The 18,333-nt window shown below is 35.2% G+C and overlaps 2 protein-coding genes across 3 annotated transcripts; one reads left to right on the top strand and one right to left on the bottom strand.

Moving 5' to 3' along the window:
* Positions 1-2,060: 2,060 nt before the first annotated feature.
* LOC129773873 (tigger transposable element-derived protein 6-like) lies at positions 2,061-3,667 on the top strand. Its single transcript, XM_055777535.1, has 3 exons — positions 2,061-2,620; positions 2,788-2,919; positions 2,978-3,667. Exons 1-3 carry the CDS (start codon positions 2,563-2,565, stop codon positions 3,472-3,474), a joined length of 687 nt encoding a protein of 228 aa, XP_055633510.1. The 5' UTR covers positions 2,061-2,562; the 3' UTR covers positions 3,475-3,667.
* Positions 2,113-6,999, bottom strand: LOC129773867 (uncharacterized). Of its 2 annotated transcripts, none has more exons than XM_055777527.1 (5): positions 6,641-6,999; positions 6,334-6,580; positions 4,217-6,275; positions 4,032-4,156; positions 2,113-3,973 (listed from the first exon to the last, which is right to left on the bottom strand). In XM_055777527.1, exons 1-3 carry the CDS (start codon positions 6,801-6,803, stop codon positions 5,816-5,818), a joined length of 870 nt encoding a protein of 289 aa, XP_055633502.1. In that variant the 5' UTR covers positions 6,804-6,999; the 3' UTR covers positions 2,113-3,973; positions 4,032-4,156; positions 4,217-5,815. The 2 variants fall into 2 exon arrangements, with proteins under 2 accessions (XP_055633502.1, XP_055633506.1); XM_055777531.1 differs by having other exon boundaries at positions 4,050-4,156.
* Between the last annotated feature and the right edge of the window lie 11,334 nt (positions 7,000-18,333).

Raw genomic sequence — 18,333 nt, 5'->3', positions numbered from 1 at the left:
ATTTTTTTTAACTCGTGAAAACGAAAGTTACGAATCATTTTGTACTTCTGGTATGATTTGCGATTGAGTACTCCTCTTATTTACTCCAAACCTTGAAAAATCGGCTGAACGTATCAATATGAAACGTTCACAACTGTTTTGGGGATACACTAGGTTAAAAATTTGCCTACAAACATTTGAAAATACTGCAATATTTGCAAAATTACAGATGATTTCCTAAAACACTTTAAAATGCCTGTTTTTGGAACTTTTTTTGAAATCGGTGCAAAAGATTCAAATATCTTTTTTTATGGTTAGTAAGGTTAATTGGATTTGCTGTTGAGTTGCTTAGCAAAAAATTGTGTTAGTCCACAAAATCTTTGAAAAACAGAAAAAATCGCCTTTTTCACCCCTATGCTGTACTTCGATCGATTCTAAATATTTCGAACGACTTGATAAAATTCCATTCTGTATTCCGTTCGAGTTGTTTTTGCATTTCGTTTGATCTGTTTCTCTTCGAACATTAAATGGGCAAAACGTTCGAAACAGCGAAAGCGAAATTATAACTCGAACGAAATGCAAATCCGGCGGAATGCAGAGAATAGGGGTAGGTATTTCACGATGGCGACGATACAGTGTCGACGTCTATTGCCCAGATACATGGGTGAAGCACACGGATAAGATACGGTGTCGACATCTACGAAAGTGTTAAATGGTAATGAATCAAGCATAAGCTATTCAAATTACTATGAAAAAATAGAGTTTGAATTGTTATTAGATCAATGAAAAGAATTTCAAAATGATTTTTGAATGCTTATAACGTATTGTTCTGAACATTCTTCATCCATTGCTGAAAGACTTGATAAGAACAGATCAAATTGTTGAAGTAATAGTTAGAATCCATTATTAGGAACAAGTTTTGTTCAAGACTTTTTTATTGTTTGCAGAAAACCTTTCAAATGACAAATGGGGATGTTTACTTGATACTATAAAATTAATTTTAATTGATAATTTTCCTTTCGAATCAGCCCCGGAGGCTGAAAGTCTCAAAAATAAAGGACAAAAAAATGGGTGGGTTATATCTATGATACAACCGCAAGGTTGGCGTGGGACTACCTTAGCTTAGCAATCATTTGTTTGTATTGATTAGATTTTTGATTAAATGAAACAATTTCCGAATTCAATATATTTGCTTTGTGAGTAAAAAGTTTTTATAATGTCATGTAAGATCAATTCATGCATTGTGATAGATTATGTTCTTCGTCACAAGTAAATTTTTTGGCAGTCCTTTTGCGTTTGGTATGATGACATCTTGGTTTTGAAGTATGTGTTAGGTAAACACATTTCAGTCGGAACAAAAATACCCCCGACCTGCGTGTATTTGCAATGCCAATTTCCCCACGCTCCATGGATTTAAAGTCTGCGTTAGGGAAATACATTTCAGTCGGAACAAAAATGCCCCCGACTTGCATGAATTTGCAATACCAATTTCCCCACACTCTTTGGATTTAAAGTCTGTGTTAGGGAAACACATTTCAGTCGGAACAAAAATACCCCCGACCTTCACGTATTTGTAATGTCGATTTCTCCAACTTGGCTTGGTTTTGAAGTCTGTGTTAGGGAACGCATTTCGGTGAGAACAAAAATCCTCATATTTTCATGTACAGTAATTTACATTTAATGCGACATGTCGAGGCACCACTCAGTGTCGCATTAGAGGAGATTGTGACCTGTAATTGGACATTCACGCTGACAGTGGTCAGTGTCGACGTCTGGTGGCGACTTTCAATTCGGGCTCCGAACTAGATAGTATAATCTCTATTAGATTAGAAGGCACGAATGCAGTTTTAAAATGTTAAAATTTGAATGAAAATTTCTACATTATGTTATTTAATTAACACGTATTTTTTACTCTTATTTAACCGTTTGTCCATACATTTCTGATATTTTGACTGAAACTTTTCATTAAAATTGAAATTGTCTTCAAACACAATTTTCGTATGAGATATTTTCACCACCTGTAAAAAAAGTGTATTTTATTTAAATAGAATGCTAATTCGATACGGATAGGTTAACTTTTATTCATAATTGTAATTTTGAATACGTGTTCATTCCGCCTGAAAATTATTTACTATCTTCGACGCTCCCGAAATCGTGGAACAAAGCTCAGTGCCGTCAACGCGAATATCAACAAACACAGCACAAACGAAAAACAGAATGTGAAAAACAAGTTAGAACCAGAAAAGAAAAACAGCAAAATGAACTCAATTTTCGTAGACATTGGTGAAGGATACATGCAAGGAGAATATTTAGATGAATATTTAGAAGATCTACTACCGGCCAACATTCATTCGAGCTGTTCTATTGCTTTAGAACAAATCACCGTCAGCGAAGCTAACAGCAAGCCTGATCAAAATGACCGTCCAGTGAAATACAAGAGACGAAAGTATAATGTCCTCACCATCAAAGATAAGAACATAGTCTGTGAAAGCCTTGCCTACAAAGTCATTGGTTAGTTCTAGCGAAAAAACTGCACCCGGACGCAAGTCGTTGAAGGAGAGACTGACAATTACCCTTGCAGCAATGCAAGTGGTAGCCACAAATTACCATTACAAGTGCTTGGCCGCGCATCAAATCCTAGGTGCTTTAAAACGCAAGGCGTGCCTGATGGGATACACTATTTTTCAAATAAGAAAGCGTGGCAAACTAGTGCGACGTTTACTGATTGGTCCTACTCCGTTTTCGTTCCTGAGATCAAACGGAAGGCAGCTGCACAGAATAGACCGACTAATGCGCTTCTAATTCTAGATAATTGCACCGCACATTGCAGTAAAGATAAGTTTCAAGTGGATGACGCAGAAATTCAGGTGATCTTCCTTCCTCCAAATGTGACAAGCTTTCTTCAGCCTATGGTTCAAGGAATCATCAATGCTTTTAAGGGTAATAATGTCATTACATTTTCGAGTCCAAGTTAGTGAATATTATTTTTATTTTTTAGTTATCTATAAATCGAATTTTCTGCGCCGTGTTCTGTTAGAAACTGACAGCGATCGCCCAGTTACAGAGGTTATCAAATCATTTAGCCTTTATGATGCTATTCAACTAGCGACTGATGCGTGGGCCACTGTAACTCCAGAAACGATTGCTAACTGTTGGCGCAATCTCTTAAGTCAAGATCAAAACTATAACTCGTTCAAGGATTTCACAATTTCTTCACCAACAAGTGACCCCCGCGTGTTGCTTTCTAAAGTAGTGCAACTCGTTGATCCAAACTACGAACTGACCGAAGAAGAAGTTCAAGAGTGGCTAAGCAACTCAGACAACATAGATGTAGCGCAAATATATACCGACGAGCAATTGGCCAAGCCTCTGGTGGTGACTTTTTCGAGGCCGACCATGAAGAGCAAGATTGCGATGCTAACGAAAGTGCTGAGGGTGATCTTAGTACTTCGGTTATATGTACTCTTGGAGCAGTCAATCCGAAAAACGCAATGATTATAAGTAGGCTATCAGCATCATGGATGTACTCAAAAATGTTCTTATTGCTGTTGGTGATGACCGTAAATTAGTGGAAGCCGAAAAATGAAAAAACGAATATGAAAATGAAATTATTCGCCTTCTTGACGAATAACAATAGTGAATTTTAATTAAGTATATGGCATGATAACAAAAATACAAAATGATTGATTGTAACACCATAAATTGTTTTGATTGGAAAAATGGTTGAAAATACTCCTAAAAATTTATCGTGTTGTAAAAACTCGCACAATGGTATATTCGTGTTGACGGCATTGATTCTTCACTTTTAGTTTATCGCACTGTTCCTGATAATCGGGCTGCTCTCGGATTAGTATTGCGACTGTGCCTCATTTCACACCCACTGCTGCTCCCAAGTCTTCCGACTCGGCGCATAGCAATATGGGATATTGCGTTTCTCACAAACAGATGGCAAGTGACACATGATTTCCACTTTTCTGCAGCGAAAATGACAATCCTGTAAAAATTGAGATGCGAATTAGAGACTTCCGATTAGATATTTGACTTTATTCAACTTTTTTATAAATTGCAACCTCCATTTCAACACACAATATACACATTGCTTTCCCTGTTTCATTATTCCGCGGACGCACTTGAACATCCTTTAATCCATATCGTAAATAAGATTTGTGTTTTGATGCTGCAATTAATTAATATAGATAAGAACATGCGGAAATAACATTAAAATATCCATCTAAACCTTTTTTGATAAGTTTATGAATGTTCTTGGTTAATTTCTTCGGCGCCATGGGCTGAGTGATTGCATTCGTATTTTTAAGTTTCACATCATATTCTTCCTTAACGATAGTTGTGTCGATTTCGGCATCTGGTTTCTCTACCTTTATATTTCCTATTATTATCTCGAAATCAAGGGATAGTTTAGTTGACCAACGCCTTGCAATACCGCAATGCTATTTCTTGCTTCTCGATTCCGTAAACTGTCGACCGTGGAAGGCCCGTTTCGTCAGCCACTTGTAGAACACTCTCACCACGATTTATCAAAATGTTATTCTGAGTCCATTTTGATGTTTTTCTTGATTTGATTGATTGGTTCTAACTTGTTTTTCACATTCTGTTTTTCGTTTGTGCTGTGTTTGTTGATATTCGCGTTGACGGCACTGAGCTTCGTTTCATGATTTTGGGAGCGTCCAAGATAGTAATTAATTTTCAGGCGGAATGAACACGTTTTCAAAATTAAAATTATGAATAAAAATTAACTTATTCGTATCAAATTAGTATTCTATTTAAATGAAATACACTTTTTTTACATGGGGTAAAAAAACCTCATACGAAAATCGTGTTTGAGAACAATTTTATATTATATATAATGAAAGGCTTCAGTCAAAATATCAGAAGTGTATAGACAATCGATTAAATAAGAATCAAAAATACGTGTTTCAAGTAATTAATTAACATGGTGTACATATTTTCATTCAAATTTTATTATTTCAAAACTGGCTTCGTGCCTTCTCATCTGATATAGATTACACTATCGAGTTTTGTCCCAAATTGAAAGTCGCCACCAGACGTCGACACTAACCACTGTCAGTGCGGATTCACCTCTGTCCAATTAGATGTAAACATGTCCAATTAAACGTGTCGCATTACAGGTATGTCCAATTAAAAAAATGTCGCATTAAATGTAAATTACTGTATTTGCAATGCCGATTTCCCCAAGGCTGCTTGGTTTTGATGGCTGTGTTAGGGAAACCGTAAATCGGGCCAATCAAAACGAGGCAGTTAAGGCGTTTAGATAACGCCTTAATAAAATAATTTCACCGTTATACAATTGTTTATCTAATGAAAAATAACATTTTATAAATTGCGATATGTGCATAGAAATATTGCCTATCAATTGATACAAACATCTTTCCGATACAGAAATGTTCGAGTTATAAGCATTCGGAATCTTTCATTTTTTCCTGCATGTTCTGTGTTTAGGTTTTCATTTTACCCCCCATATACTCCGGTTAGACGTAGTCCCACGTTAAAAGGGATTAATGATTATGCTACTCGAAATGTATCCAGAGGAACCTATTTTTTTTTAATTTCAAATATTCTCCAACTTCGGATCGGAGTGCTTTTGGTAGCAAAGGAAGCTCAACCTGTTCATTCTTTAACCTTTGGTTTCTGCCAATTACAAATTTTCAATACTAGTCATTGTTTGATACGAAAGTACCATTCTCTTTCTCATATTTGTTTCGAGGTTAACAATGATTGAAATGCAATATTGGGATGATTGAATTTTTAATACCATTTAATCCTATTATCCAATCTGAACATTAACATTACAACTAGATTACACATTAAAGATAGGGTTCTCGAATTGATTCAAATCCGCGTATAAAAATACTTTGGCAACAGCTAATTTCACTTTAGCTTTTTCCACATTGGTGAGCTTCTTGAAGCATGGCGCAAAACTTTTCAAAAATGCCGTTTCAGGATCATCTTCTCTCCTCACTGTAACTCGAGCCTTTTCTACAGACCGATCAGTGTCACCCTCATCAGTAGCTTTCCTTTTCGCACACTTGAATCGTTTTTCTTCACGCTGCTTCCGAAAATCAGCCTTCTCTTTGGAAGGGGTATCTTCAATCTCCTCCTGTAGGGGCCAGATCGTGTGGATGACACTTGCTTCTGCAAATTCTGGGGTACTGGCCGATGCATCGTGTAACACTGTCGAGGTTATGTCCATTGTATCCCCGGTCTCTTCTTTGGGCTGAAGTGGATCTGCCGGGGCAACTTGTGTGTCTTCGTTTTGTCTGCAAGATTAAGGATCAGTATTACTCACAATGATTGAATAATAAGGATTGGGCTTACAGATTTGAGATGGACAGGGCACTATCACTTGCGTCCAAACTCAGTGATTCTTCATCTGTCCAGCTTAGATGCAGGTTTGTGGGGGTAAATTCTTTCCCACATCCCTTGAGGAAGGAAAGTTGATCGTACCAGCACCATTTTCGCTTGGGTTTTTGCTCTGTCCGTCTTTTCCCTGAAATCCAATATATATGCTCCTTGACCCAGGAATCGTACAAATTTTTCCAGATTCTGGCACAATACTCGCCACCTGTGAGGTGAGAAAAAATATAGAGGACTCAGGTCGTGGAATATCTTGAAAATTACACACCAGTCACCAGCGGATCATCAAAGTAACTCGCTATCTCTGTCCACGTCCTTTGCCTCCGGGCAGTGTCTTTACTATTCTTAAGACTAACCATCCAAATCTCCGGCCTAGCTTCCACTAATCGGATCAATTTTTCTTTGCAGAACTGCCGACGTGAGTACGGCATTTCCGATGTTAATTCAATATTATTTAATGCGCCTTTCCAAAACTGTTTAACGCTTTTTCATTTGCGTTTTTTACCCGCAAATCAAACAAAATAAGATGCGCTTCAGTGTGAAACAAATTGGTCTTTTCGCTTCCTTCGGCGAAACCGTGCGAAAACGCTTGTTTTGATCTGAGACTTTTGACAGATTGCACTGCCCAAGATGGTGGAGTTAACAGGTGGCTCGTAATTTATACTATTTAGAAAAGACGTATGAGGAATGGCAAGACGAAAAGTTTGGATTTGTTTATGTTATTACTTACGTTGGTATGGTTACATTTGATTTCGTCGAAGGTATTTGAAGCAGTATAATAAATAATCAATTGTCGTTGAAAACAGTAACCTACACTGAGAGAAATAATTAGTAAATATAACGAATTTTTTGGTAAATACTACCAATCTATAGTCATTTTCGACCGTACTAATAAACACATATGTCAAGCAGAACCATGATTCGGAAGCCCAATATCGGCTACATTTTCTCGCCGAAAATGCACGTATCAGAATTATATCCTTATTATACCTCCGTATTGCCTTATGGGAACAATGAAAATGGTTAATACGCGCTTTTCTCACCAATTTTTAGATATGACAATATACAAGCTTACTAATGTTATCGAGTAAAATATACTAATATCTGGTAGGGATGCGGGTTTGTTGACAATATGTACAAACAATTTGTACATTCTACTAATTTTGCATTACCAAATGTATTTAGTAGTTTTCGACCGAGGATTTTTCTAAGGGTAGTAACCTTTATGCATATGCTTCCGCCAACTGGCTCGGCTAATGTGATTCAGGGAATGCTTTGATCGTGGTACCACCACTGGCGTATAATTTGCAGCTTTGTTTTTTGTGCTGGTTCATAACGGAAATCAACCGTGCCGGCGAAACTGTAGTCAATGTTTAGTCAGAGAAGAGAAGTGGAACTTGAGAGAAAAAAGTGGCAACGATTTGTGGCAAGAAAATGTAAACAGTGAAAAAATTGACAGATGGTTTACGCTCTAAAAATTGAACATATTGTTGAGATGTCTCTAAAAGGGTGGGAGACATCATATATAAGGTGGGAGGTTCGTATATAATGTTATTAATGTTAGCATCATCATGATAAACACGGCGAATGGGATAGAAATTACGAACTGAAAATTGAGTAAAATATACATATAGGCGTTGAAACGCTGTAGACTAATATTATAATGCATTTTTATCGGTTTATGTATAATGCATTATCAAAATAAACCCATATGTATTGTAATCATAACTTGCTGTGCTATTCAGAACAACATTTATGGTCGTATTCCACCAATGATGACAAATGTGTAATTTACGAATGAAGCTTCGCCATAGAAACTGAACATTGAATAAAAAAATTAGCATGTGGTAAGAGCATCAGTTGAAATATTTTAAAGCATTCTCATCGGAATAAAATGAATGATACAATATTTATACGACTAAATGATGTATGTACGCTTAAAAAACAACATAAAAATATGATTTCTGAATTAATTTCTTTTTTTCAGTTTCGAACACACCCCGTAAAAAGCCATTTTTATTTTTAAAAATACCCTCTGTTGGTATTGTATCCAGAATTTACAAGGCAATGAAACGTTAACGTCAATTAGTTTCTAGTAATCAGCTTTTTAGTTGCAGGTGAAATTAACCAAAAATATTTTTTTAGTATTATATATCTTCCATGCCAAACCGACATAGTGGTTCTCAAATTTTCGTGTAAATTGATAGTTTTGTTCCTTATCGTTAAATATTAGATTCCATTCCATTTTAGGGTGGTTCAAAAAATCTAGTTTTTCCCCCTTTTCAAAAATATATTTTTTTAATTCATATCTTTTGAACTACTAAACCGATTCAGATGATCGACATATCAAATTGGCCAGTTAGCTAGGTTTTTTTGAAAAAATACTATACTTGCAACAAAAAGTAATTTTGTTTTCTTAATTATTGATCGTAATTGTTCTTTATAGTTTTCATTCAGGGGCGCTATATATTTTTATATTTTTTCTCAAAAGCTGAGGTTTTTTAGATAACATATCCAAAAATGTGTTCTTCTTCGTTTTTAAATTATAATTTTTCAAATTTAATTGATGGTTCAAAAAATAAATTTTTCTCCTATTTTCAAAAAATGACGCTTTTCAAAAATTCATAACTTTTGATCTACTGAACCGATTCAGATAATCGACATAGTAAATTTAAGTCAATAATTTCCCAATTTTTTTTTCGCTAGTGCAATATTTTTCTAAAAAATTATAGGCTTTAATTTGATATATCGATCATCTGAATCGCTGTAGCAGTTCAAATGTTATGAATTTTTGAGAATAGGAAAAAGGGGAAGAAAAAAATAATATTCCGAACTATCGGTTAACTTTAAAAAAATTTAACTCAAAAAAGAAAAAAGAACATATCTAATTTTTAATAAAAAATGTAAATGTGTAAAAAAATCTTCAGTTTTCAAAAAAAATATATAGAAAAATATAGCGCCGTTGGTGCCGAAACCATGTAAACTATAAAAACGGATACTATAAAGAATTACGAAAACAAAATTCAAATTTCTTGCAAGTTTGATATTTTTCAAAAAAAAAGACTAGACTAAAAAAAAAGACTAATTAACTTCAAATGTATTGATCATCTGAATCGGCTTAGTGGTTCAAACGTTATGAGTTTTTGATAAAAGTCATTTTTGGGAAAAAGTGAACAAAATCGAATCACCCAAAAAAAAATATTACAGGTTCAATATTTTACCATAACGAAAACAAGCTACCAATTTTCACGAAAATCTGAAAACCACTATATCAGTTTGGCATTCACAAATTTCAAAGTTCGCGTTTTTCTTTTTGTTTTTCATGTCTTTTAGTGCGGCCATAATAATAATTAGGATTACTGCATTTGGATTGATGCTACAAAATATCATTACCTTCCTTGAATAGTGAATGTGATATAATTCACTTTATATATGTATATATATATATTAATAAATATTTTCAAACGGATAAATTTGTCAAACATAATGCAAAACTAAATACTTTTATACAGTGCCTTCATTTTTTGAGTTTAACGTGCAAAGACCCTTCAATAAAAATGGTATTGGAACAACAGAGTAAAACTGACATACAATTATGACGGAGGATTGCTTTTTGATTGGCGTGTGCTCCAACTGGCGAACCGCCAATTAAAAGGCACTCCAACTAAAAAGCGCCAATAAGTAAATGGTACTGTTAAACTGTGAAAAATATATAAAAAATATACAATCGAAGACTCTTTTTGTCGTTTATGAGTTTGGTCTTTTTAAGTTACTACTAGGCATGTGTGCGGATTAATGGAAAGATATGATATGTTGATCCTTGAAATAAGTTTGAAAGTTAAGAATTGGAAAAAATATGAAATTCATGTGAATGGAGACGACTTTTGTGTACAACACATGCTACTGGGGCCTTTCGCTGATTAAGTAAGTAAGATTTCTTCCAAAACATCATAACTTTACAACCATTGAGTCGATTTCAAAAATCGTCATATCAAATGAAATCTTATTCTTTTATGAATCAACTTCAATCTGTCACTCACACAAACTCAAAAATTTATTACCAAAGAAAAACTTTAATTATAAAGCTTAGAGAATTTGCGACTTAATTTTCCACAATTCGCTCTTTCACCCCAAATTTCTATCTTGTCGCAATTTTAAACCGCTCAAATTGAATTGTCAAAATGATAGGTCAAAGAATGAAAAGTAGGAAAAATTAACAAATAATAAGGGGGAAGGGGGGGGGTAGGTGTAAATAATAAAGCAAGGGTAATCATGGATTTTTCATAACCATCTCAGTAAAATATTGAAAAAAAAATCCTTTTTTAATTTCTCTTTCAAGTTTTGATAAAATTGCACTGAATAGTTAAATAAGGGCAATATTAATATTTGAATAAACTTATGTAATTATAAACATGTTTATATGAACCTTCCCATCTACTCATTCTTCATTAAAGACCTTGCGTCAGGACAGCTAGAAATCGATACACTCTCAAATCAAGTGTGCCTGAAAAAATTATATTCTTCACGTAAACAAGCGATAAAAATGTGGACACTTTTTAGTTAGTGATTTGTATGGAGTTCCACTGCTGTGGTTTATGGGCACCTTACACGATCAACCGGATTGACAATAAGTGTCTTCAATATCGTGACAGCTAGGCTTTCAACATCTGATCTAACCTCAATCAATATTTTTCCACCTTACACGGTCAATATCGCCCTCAACCCGAGACAACGAAAATATCCGCGATGGCTAGTGGCGACATTCGAGTTTGGGATCCAAACTATTCTCTGTCAGATTAGAAGGCTAAAAGGCAATTTTCATTTGGTAAAATTTGAATGAAAATATCTACTTGGTATTATTTAATTAGTTGAAGCGCGTAGTCCTAACCTTAACTTAACCTACTTCCTCTGAATTTTCAGATATTCCTCCTAAAATGTATTATTATAATATAACGTCAATTTCAGACATAATTTTTGTATGGGATTTTCTCACCACTTGCAGAAAAAAAGTGATTTGCATTCACATAGAATACTAATTTGATTCGTAAAAGTTAATTTTCATTGAATTTCTTCACTTTAGAATTCGGTTTTTCTTCTCAAAAATACATCATAATACTCGTTTCACAAATACAGACTGTTCCTTTCAGTTTCAGAGATGCCAGATTATTTTAGTTTGCGAAAATATATGCAAGTTATTTTATCTGCAAGCAAATGTTTTTATTCCATAAATGAGACTATGACAGTAGAACCCCGATTATCCGCGAGCGGGTGATCCGCCCTGCGGATTATTCGTGACTGCGAGTTCCATAGTAAATCAATAGGCCTTTCCGGAATTTGTTAGTGCCCATGCTCTTTTGTTGTGGTCATGGCTTTTACATTATTTAGCCACTGGTGTACACGACCTTATAGATGGATAGTTGATTGATTTTTGTATTGATAGAACATAGTTTTTATGTTGAAACATCTCTTTTCGTGTTTGCATTTTTTTGTCCTTTAATGGGTCATCGGGATATTCGTTAATCGCGGTGAGTTTGCCCGACTATTCCGCGGATAATCGGGATTCTACTGTAGCTTGAATTAACACATGATGTTTTTTCATCTGTGATTTTCCCAGATCTTCTCATTCTCCAAATTTTATAGCGGAGTGTGAAGAAACACACAACCCGCTCACTAGCGCAAAGAATGACCGAGTTCAACGTTAAAAAATTCCTAAAACGTTGTTAAGTTTCATCCACTCTCTCACCATCACATTGTCAGTTTACTTTGAAGTTTTGATTTGTATCGTGAAAAAAAGTACCGTATTTTGCTATTCAAAGTATCGGTTTTCCAAACCAAAAGCTTCCATTTATGATTCCTACAATTTCAGTAGTTTATAAATTTTAATTGCAATCGCAAAAAAGACTAACAAAAATTAAATGTGCGCTTGCATATCTGGCAACTCAGTCTGGAAGTCCGTGAGGTAAAACGTCAACATCATGCATCTATATGAAATGTCACGATATTGATGCTCGAAAATCAGAAAATTAGGATTTCTGCGTCGTCGGCCATGTTCAGCTGTCATTATGCTCTCAAACGTCATCATATTGTCAATAAAGTTGACCGTGTAAGGTCCGCTTTACACGGTCAATATCGCCCTCAACCCGAGACAACGAAAATATCCGCGATGGCTAATGGCGGCATTTGAGTTTGGGATCCAAACTATTCTCCATCAGATTAGAAGGCTAAATTGCCATTTTCAATTGGTAAAATTTGAATGAAAATATCTACTTGGTATTATTTGATTAGTTGAAGCGCGTAGTCCTAACTCTAACTTAACCTATTTTCTATGAATTTTCAGATATTCCTACTAAAATTTATTATTATTATATAACGTCAGTTTCAGATACAATTTTTGTATGGTATTTTCTTACCACTTGCAGAAAAAAAGTGATTTGCATTCACATAGAATACTAATTTGATTTGGAAAAGTTAATTTTCATTCATAATTTACACTTTAAAACTCGTTTTTCCTTCTCAAAAACACATCATAATACTCGCTTCACAAATACAGACTGATCCTTTCGGTTTCAGGGATGCCAAATTATTTTAGATTGTGAAAATATATGCAAATTATATTATCTGCAAGCAAATGTTTTTATTCGATAAATAAGACTATGACAGTAGAACCCCGATTATCTGTATCTGTATCTATTTCTGTATTGATAAAACATAGTTTCTATGTTTAAAAATCATCCCGACTATTCACGGATAATCGGGATTCTACTGTAACTTGAATTAACACGTGATGTTTTTTCACCTGTGATTTTCCCAGATCTTCTCATTCTTTAAATTTTATAGCGGAGTGTGAAGAAACACACAACTTAAGCCGGGTTCAGACGGTGCGAGTAAGCATGAGAGTCGGTCTAGTCAGTTACTGCAGTGCAGCTACTCACACCGTGTGAACACATCATGCCAGCTAGTGTCATGTGTGATCCGGCGTGCGAGCTACTTCAAAGTTTTTTGAATTTACTCGCACTCGCGTCCCTCAAAACGTCAAAAACAGAATTTAGCGCTCGAATCAGGGTTGCCAAATGTAAATAAATGTCTCTATTTTTAGGATATTTAAAAATATGCGAAGATAGACTTGAAATTTATTGGAAAAACAAATAAAACCCTCATAGTTTCTAAACAAAATCGTTGTTATTTTGTTTTGCACGCTGGCGGGGCACGTTTTCTTTTTGAGATAGTTTTCTTGAGAATCTCTAATATAGAATCATTATCAGGCACAATTTCCATTCAAAATTCACTCACAACTTGCAAAAAAAAAGTATTGTTCTAAGAAATAGAATACATATTCGATTTAAAGAAGCATTTCATTCATTAATTTAGTTTTTGACGTGTATTTATTCCTCCTGCAAATCTACTATCATTTTCATTCCACAAATTGGTACACGAAGCTGCTGACAAGGCGAAGAAAAATTTAAAAAAATATTTTAGACTGTCATTTATAGCATCACATACTTCCGGAATTATCTTAGCTATGGATGCTTTCGAGATTCTGAAAAATATCGACTACAATATAAACGATATTCCAAAAGTAAGGCACATCAATGTCGTTTTTTAATTTTATTCTTCCAGGTATAGCATCCCTCATGAGTGTATCTTGGCGTTGTATTTTTGGACCAATGAAATTCAACAGTGTTTCCACTTATTCAGGGGTTTTTTTCTCAACACTGCTCTGTACTCTAGAGCAAGGGTTTTCAAATGGTGCTCCGCGGGAAATTTGTGCTCCGCAAAGTTATAGAAAATGCTCCCACTTGAAAACCCACTTTGAAAAAAAAATCTTTAATTTAATTTCACTGGGCATCTGGTGATCTATCTTGTTTATCCCAGGTCAGATATCGTGTAAATGCGACGTGCAACCGAAACAGAATTGTTTTCAGCTGGATAATGTCAATGCAAATAAGATTTGTTTTATCGATTAAAAATTGCAGGTACTTCATCAAATATTTTTGCTATAAAAAGTGATCTGCTATAAAAAAAACTGAAAACCCTTGCTATAGAGGGTCATCATCATAGAGTTCCTTCAATATTGTATTTGTTGCTCCTTTTCCTTGCATCCAATTCCTGGCCCAAATCCTTTTGCCTTTCTTCTTTTTCGGATAGTACCTTCAGTTCGAAGAAATTCAGCACAAAATATATTCATACACGGTTAGCGTGTACTTCGCGATAAAATTGTCTAATGATAAATGCAACTGAGAACCTGAAACGAAAACTGCCAATAGAGAAGTCGATTTCGGAACAATCATCTGTTAAATTCGGACCTGATTGCTGTTTCTGACTATTTTATGGACATTTGCAAAATCATCTGGCATCCCTGGTAAGCCAATGCTGTAGTATCTAGTTCCTCGTCAGCAGCTCACACTGTGTGAACGGACAAGGCGAGTCAACCAATTGTCAAGCGAGTTCACCGGCCCAGTAGCTACTCACTGTCAAGTCAGCTACTAGCAACGTATAAATGGGCTTTTAGACTAAAGCCGGGTTCAGACGGTGCGAGTAAGCATACGAGTAGGTCTAGTCAGTTACTGCAGTGCAGCTACTCACACCGTGTGAACACATCATGCCAGTTAGTGTCATGTGTAATCCGGCGTGCGAGCTACTTCAAAGTTTTTTGAATTCACTCGCACTCGCAACTCTCAAAACGTCAAAAACAGAATTTAGCCTCCGAATCAGGGATGCCAAATGTAAAGACATGTCTCTATTTTTAAGGTATTTGAAAATATGCGAAGATATTTATAGACTTGAAAATTATTGGAAAAACAAATAAAACCCTCATAGTTTCTAAACGAAATCGTTGTTATTTTGATATGCACGCTGGCTGGGCACGCTTTCTTTTTGAGATAGCTTTCTTGAGAATCTCTAATATAGAATCATTATCAGGCATAATTTTAATTCAAAATTTACTCACAACTTGCAAAGAAAGTATTGTTCTAAAAACATAATACACATCCGATTTTAAAAAGTACATTTTCATTCATTATTTCAATTTTGATGCGTATTTATTCCACCTGCAAATCTACCATCATTTTTATTTCAAAAATTGGTACACGAAGCTGCTGGCAAGGCAAACTAAATAAAATTTAAAAAAAATCTTTTAGGTTGTCATTTATAGCATCACATACTTCCGGAATTATCTTAGCTATGAATGCTTTCGAGATTCTAAAAAATATCGACAACAATCTGAACGATATTCCAGAAGCAAGGCACATCAATGTCGTTTTTTAATTTCACTCTTGCAGGTATAGCATCCCTCATGAGTGTATCTTGGCGTTGTATTTTTGGACCAATGGAATCCAACAGTGTTTCCTCTAATTCAGGTGTTTTTCTCAACACTGCTCTGTACTCCAGAGGATCATCATCAAAGAGTTCCTTCCATATTTTTTTTATTGCTCCTTTTCCTTGCATTCAATTCCTGGCCCAAATCATTTCGCCTTTCTGCTTTTTCGGATAGTACCTTCAGTTCGAAGAAATTCAGCACAAAGTATTTTTATTATAAAATTGTGCAACTAAATAAAATATATTCATCTGAAAACCTGAGACGAATACTGCCTATAGAGAAGTCGAATTCAGATCAATCATCTGTCAAATTCGGACCTGATTGCTGTTTCTGACTATTTGATGGACATTTCAAAAATCATCTGGCATCCCTGGTAAGCCAATGCTGCAGTATCTAGTTTCGCGTCAGCATCTCACACTGTGTGAACGGACAAGGCGAGTCAACCAATTGTCAAGCGAGTTCACCGGGTCAGTAGCTACTAATTCTCAAGTCAGCTACTAGCAACGTATAAATGGGCCTTAAAGTAGCTGCCCCGCTCGCTAGCGCAAAGAATGACCGAGTTCAATGTTTTAAACATTCCTAAAGCCGGGTTCAGACGGTGCGAGTAAGCATACGAGTCGGTCTAGTCAGTTACTGCAGTGCAGCTACTCACACCGTGTGAACACATCATGCCAGTTATTGTCATGTGTGATCCGGCGTGCGAGCTACTTCAAAGTTTTTTGAATTTACTCGCACTTGCATGCTTCACAACGTCAAAAACAGAATTTAAGGCCCATTTATACGTTGCTAGTAGCTGGCTTCACAATGAGCAGCTACTGACCCGGTGAACTCGCTTGACAAATGGTTGACTCGCCTTGTCCGTTCACACAATGTGAGCTGCTGGCAAGAAACTAGATACTACGGCACAGGTTTTCCAGAGATGCCAGGCGGTTTTTCAAATGTCCATCAAATCGTCAGAAACAGCAATCAGATCCGAATTTGTCAGATGATTGATCCGAAATCGACTTCTTTATTGGCAGTTTTCGTCTTAGATTTTCAGTTGAATTTATCATTACACAATTTTATCGCTAAACACACACTGGCCGTGTTTAAAAATACTTTGTGCTGAATTTCTTTGAACTGAAGGTACTATCCGGAAAAAGCAGAAAGAAAAAAGGATTCGGTCCAGGAATTGGATGCAAAAAAAAGGAGCAACAAATACAATATTGAAGTAACTCTACGATGATGATCCCCGAGAGTACAGAGCAGTGTTGAGAATAACACCTGAAAAAGTGAAAAAACTGTTGGATTTAATTGCTCCACAAATACAACGCAAGATACACTCATGAGGGATGCTATACCTACATAAGTGAAACTAGAAATGTTGTACCTTTCTTCTGGAATATCGTTCAGATTATTGTCGATATTTTTTTAGAATCTCGAAAGCATCCATAGCTAAAATAATTCCGAAAGTATGTAGTGCTACAAATGGCAGTCTAAAAGATTTTTCAAATTTTGAATTATTTCGCCTTGACAGCAGCTTCGTGTACCAATTTGTGAAATGAAAATGATAGTAGATTTGCAGGAGGAATAAATACGCCTCAAAAACTAAAATAATGAATAAAAATCTACTTTTTTAAATGGAATATGTATTCTGTTTTTTAGAACAATACTTTTTTTGGAAGTTGTGAGTGAATTTCGAATGAAAATTGTGCCCGATAATGATTTTATATTTAGAATCCCAAGAAAACTATCTCAAAAAGAAAACGTGCCCCACCAGCGTGCAAAACAAAATAAAATGAGTAAAAAAACTTTTTAAGTTAAACGGTTTATTTGTGATTAAACATAATAATGTACTAAAAGCTAGAGAAAATAATTAGGCAAGTTGCAGTTAGTAGTTATCACACCTCTCCTTCATTAGTCTAGGGCATTGATAAGACTAAAATAAAATAGTGGGACATATGATGAAATCACTAATTGTGGATAATGAAAATGAATGGATTTTATAATTTAAAAAGTTTTTGTTTACTCATTTTATTTTCTAGTTTTTAGTACATTATCTGTTTCATTAGAATATTTCTCTACAATAAAGGCATTGTACTGTATTCTATCAGTCAAAAAATTTCATTTGATACCGATATTGAGTAGATTGCAGAAAATACATAGTGTGTTCTCCAAGTCAAGTTCGTTGGTTTGATACACATATCTCAATCAACCTTTTTTTTGAGATGATATGGAATCAGCGATTTTGAGCGGAGGCCAAATTGGATTTTTCAAGATAAGCAGTTTTAAAATGACAGCAGTTCCTATCCGGTCAGTTCCTATTGGTCAAATTTCTATTACTGTGGGACAATCCTACAGACATACATACATACATACGAACAGTTCAAGCTAAATAAAACCGTTTAATAAAGTATATTGCTATTTTGTGATTGCGGCCATCTTGGATTTTAATTTTTCATGATCTACTGTGATCTACTATTCAAGCCCTTTCATTTGATACCCATATTAATGGTGTTTTGACATAATATGTAGTCCGCCATTTGGTAGAATTTTGATGGATTTGCATTTTTCACAAATAACCGTGTTCTGCTAGTCAATCCCTTTCATTTGATACCCATTGTTACGGGGGTTTCGGAGGTTCTATTCAGCACGCGTTTTTATCA

This window comes from Toxorhynchites rutilus, chromosome 1 (genome assembly GCF_029784135.1).
Source record: "Toxorhynchites rutilus septentrionalis strain SRP chromosome 1, ASM2978413v1, whole genome shotgun sequence".
NCBI lineage: Eukaryota > Metazoa > Arthropoda > Insecta > Diptera > Culicidae > Toxorhynchites > Toxorhynchites rutilus.
Note: the sequence above shows the minus strand (reverse complement) of the source record. Positions and strands in the feature narration are given on the sequence as shown.

Bases quoted from the DNA above. Each gene is read 5' to 3' on its own strand.
- LOC129773873 (XM_055777535.1), top strand. From the start codon at position 2,563: ATGCAAGTGGTAGCCACAAATTACCATTACAAGTGCTTGGCCGCGCAT. The intron at 2,621-2,787 runs GTGCTTTAAAAC...TTCTAATTCTAG, and splicing joins GGCCGCGCATCAAATCCTAG to ATAATTGCACCGCACATTGC. The intron at 2,920-2,977 runs GTAATAATGTCA...TTTATTTTTTAG, and splicing joins AATCATCAATGCTTTTAAGG to TTATCTATAAATCGAATTTT.
- LOC129773867 (XM_055777527.1), bottom strand. From the start codon at position 6,803: ATGCCGTACTCACGTCGGCAGTTCTGCAAAGAAAAATTGATCCGATTA. The intron at 6,581-6,640 runs GTGTGTAATTTT...CTCACCTCACAG, and splicing joins TGATGATCCGCTGGTGACTG to GTGGCGAGTATTGTGCCAGA. The intron at 6,276-6,333 runs GTAAGCCCAATC...TTAATCTTGCAG, and splicing joins GCCCTGTCCATCTCAAATCT to ACAAAACGAAGACACACAAG.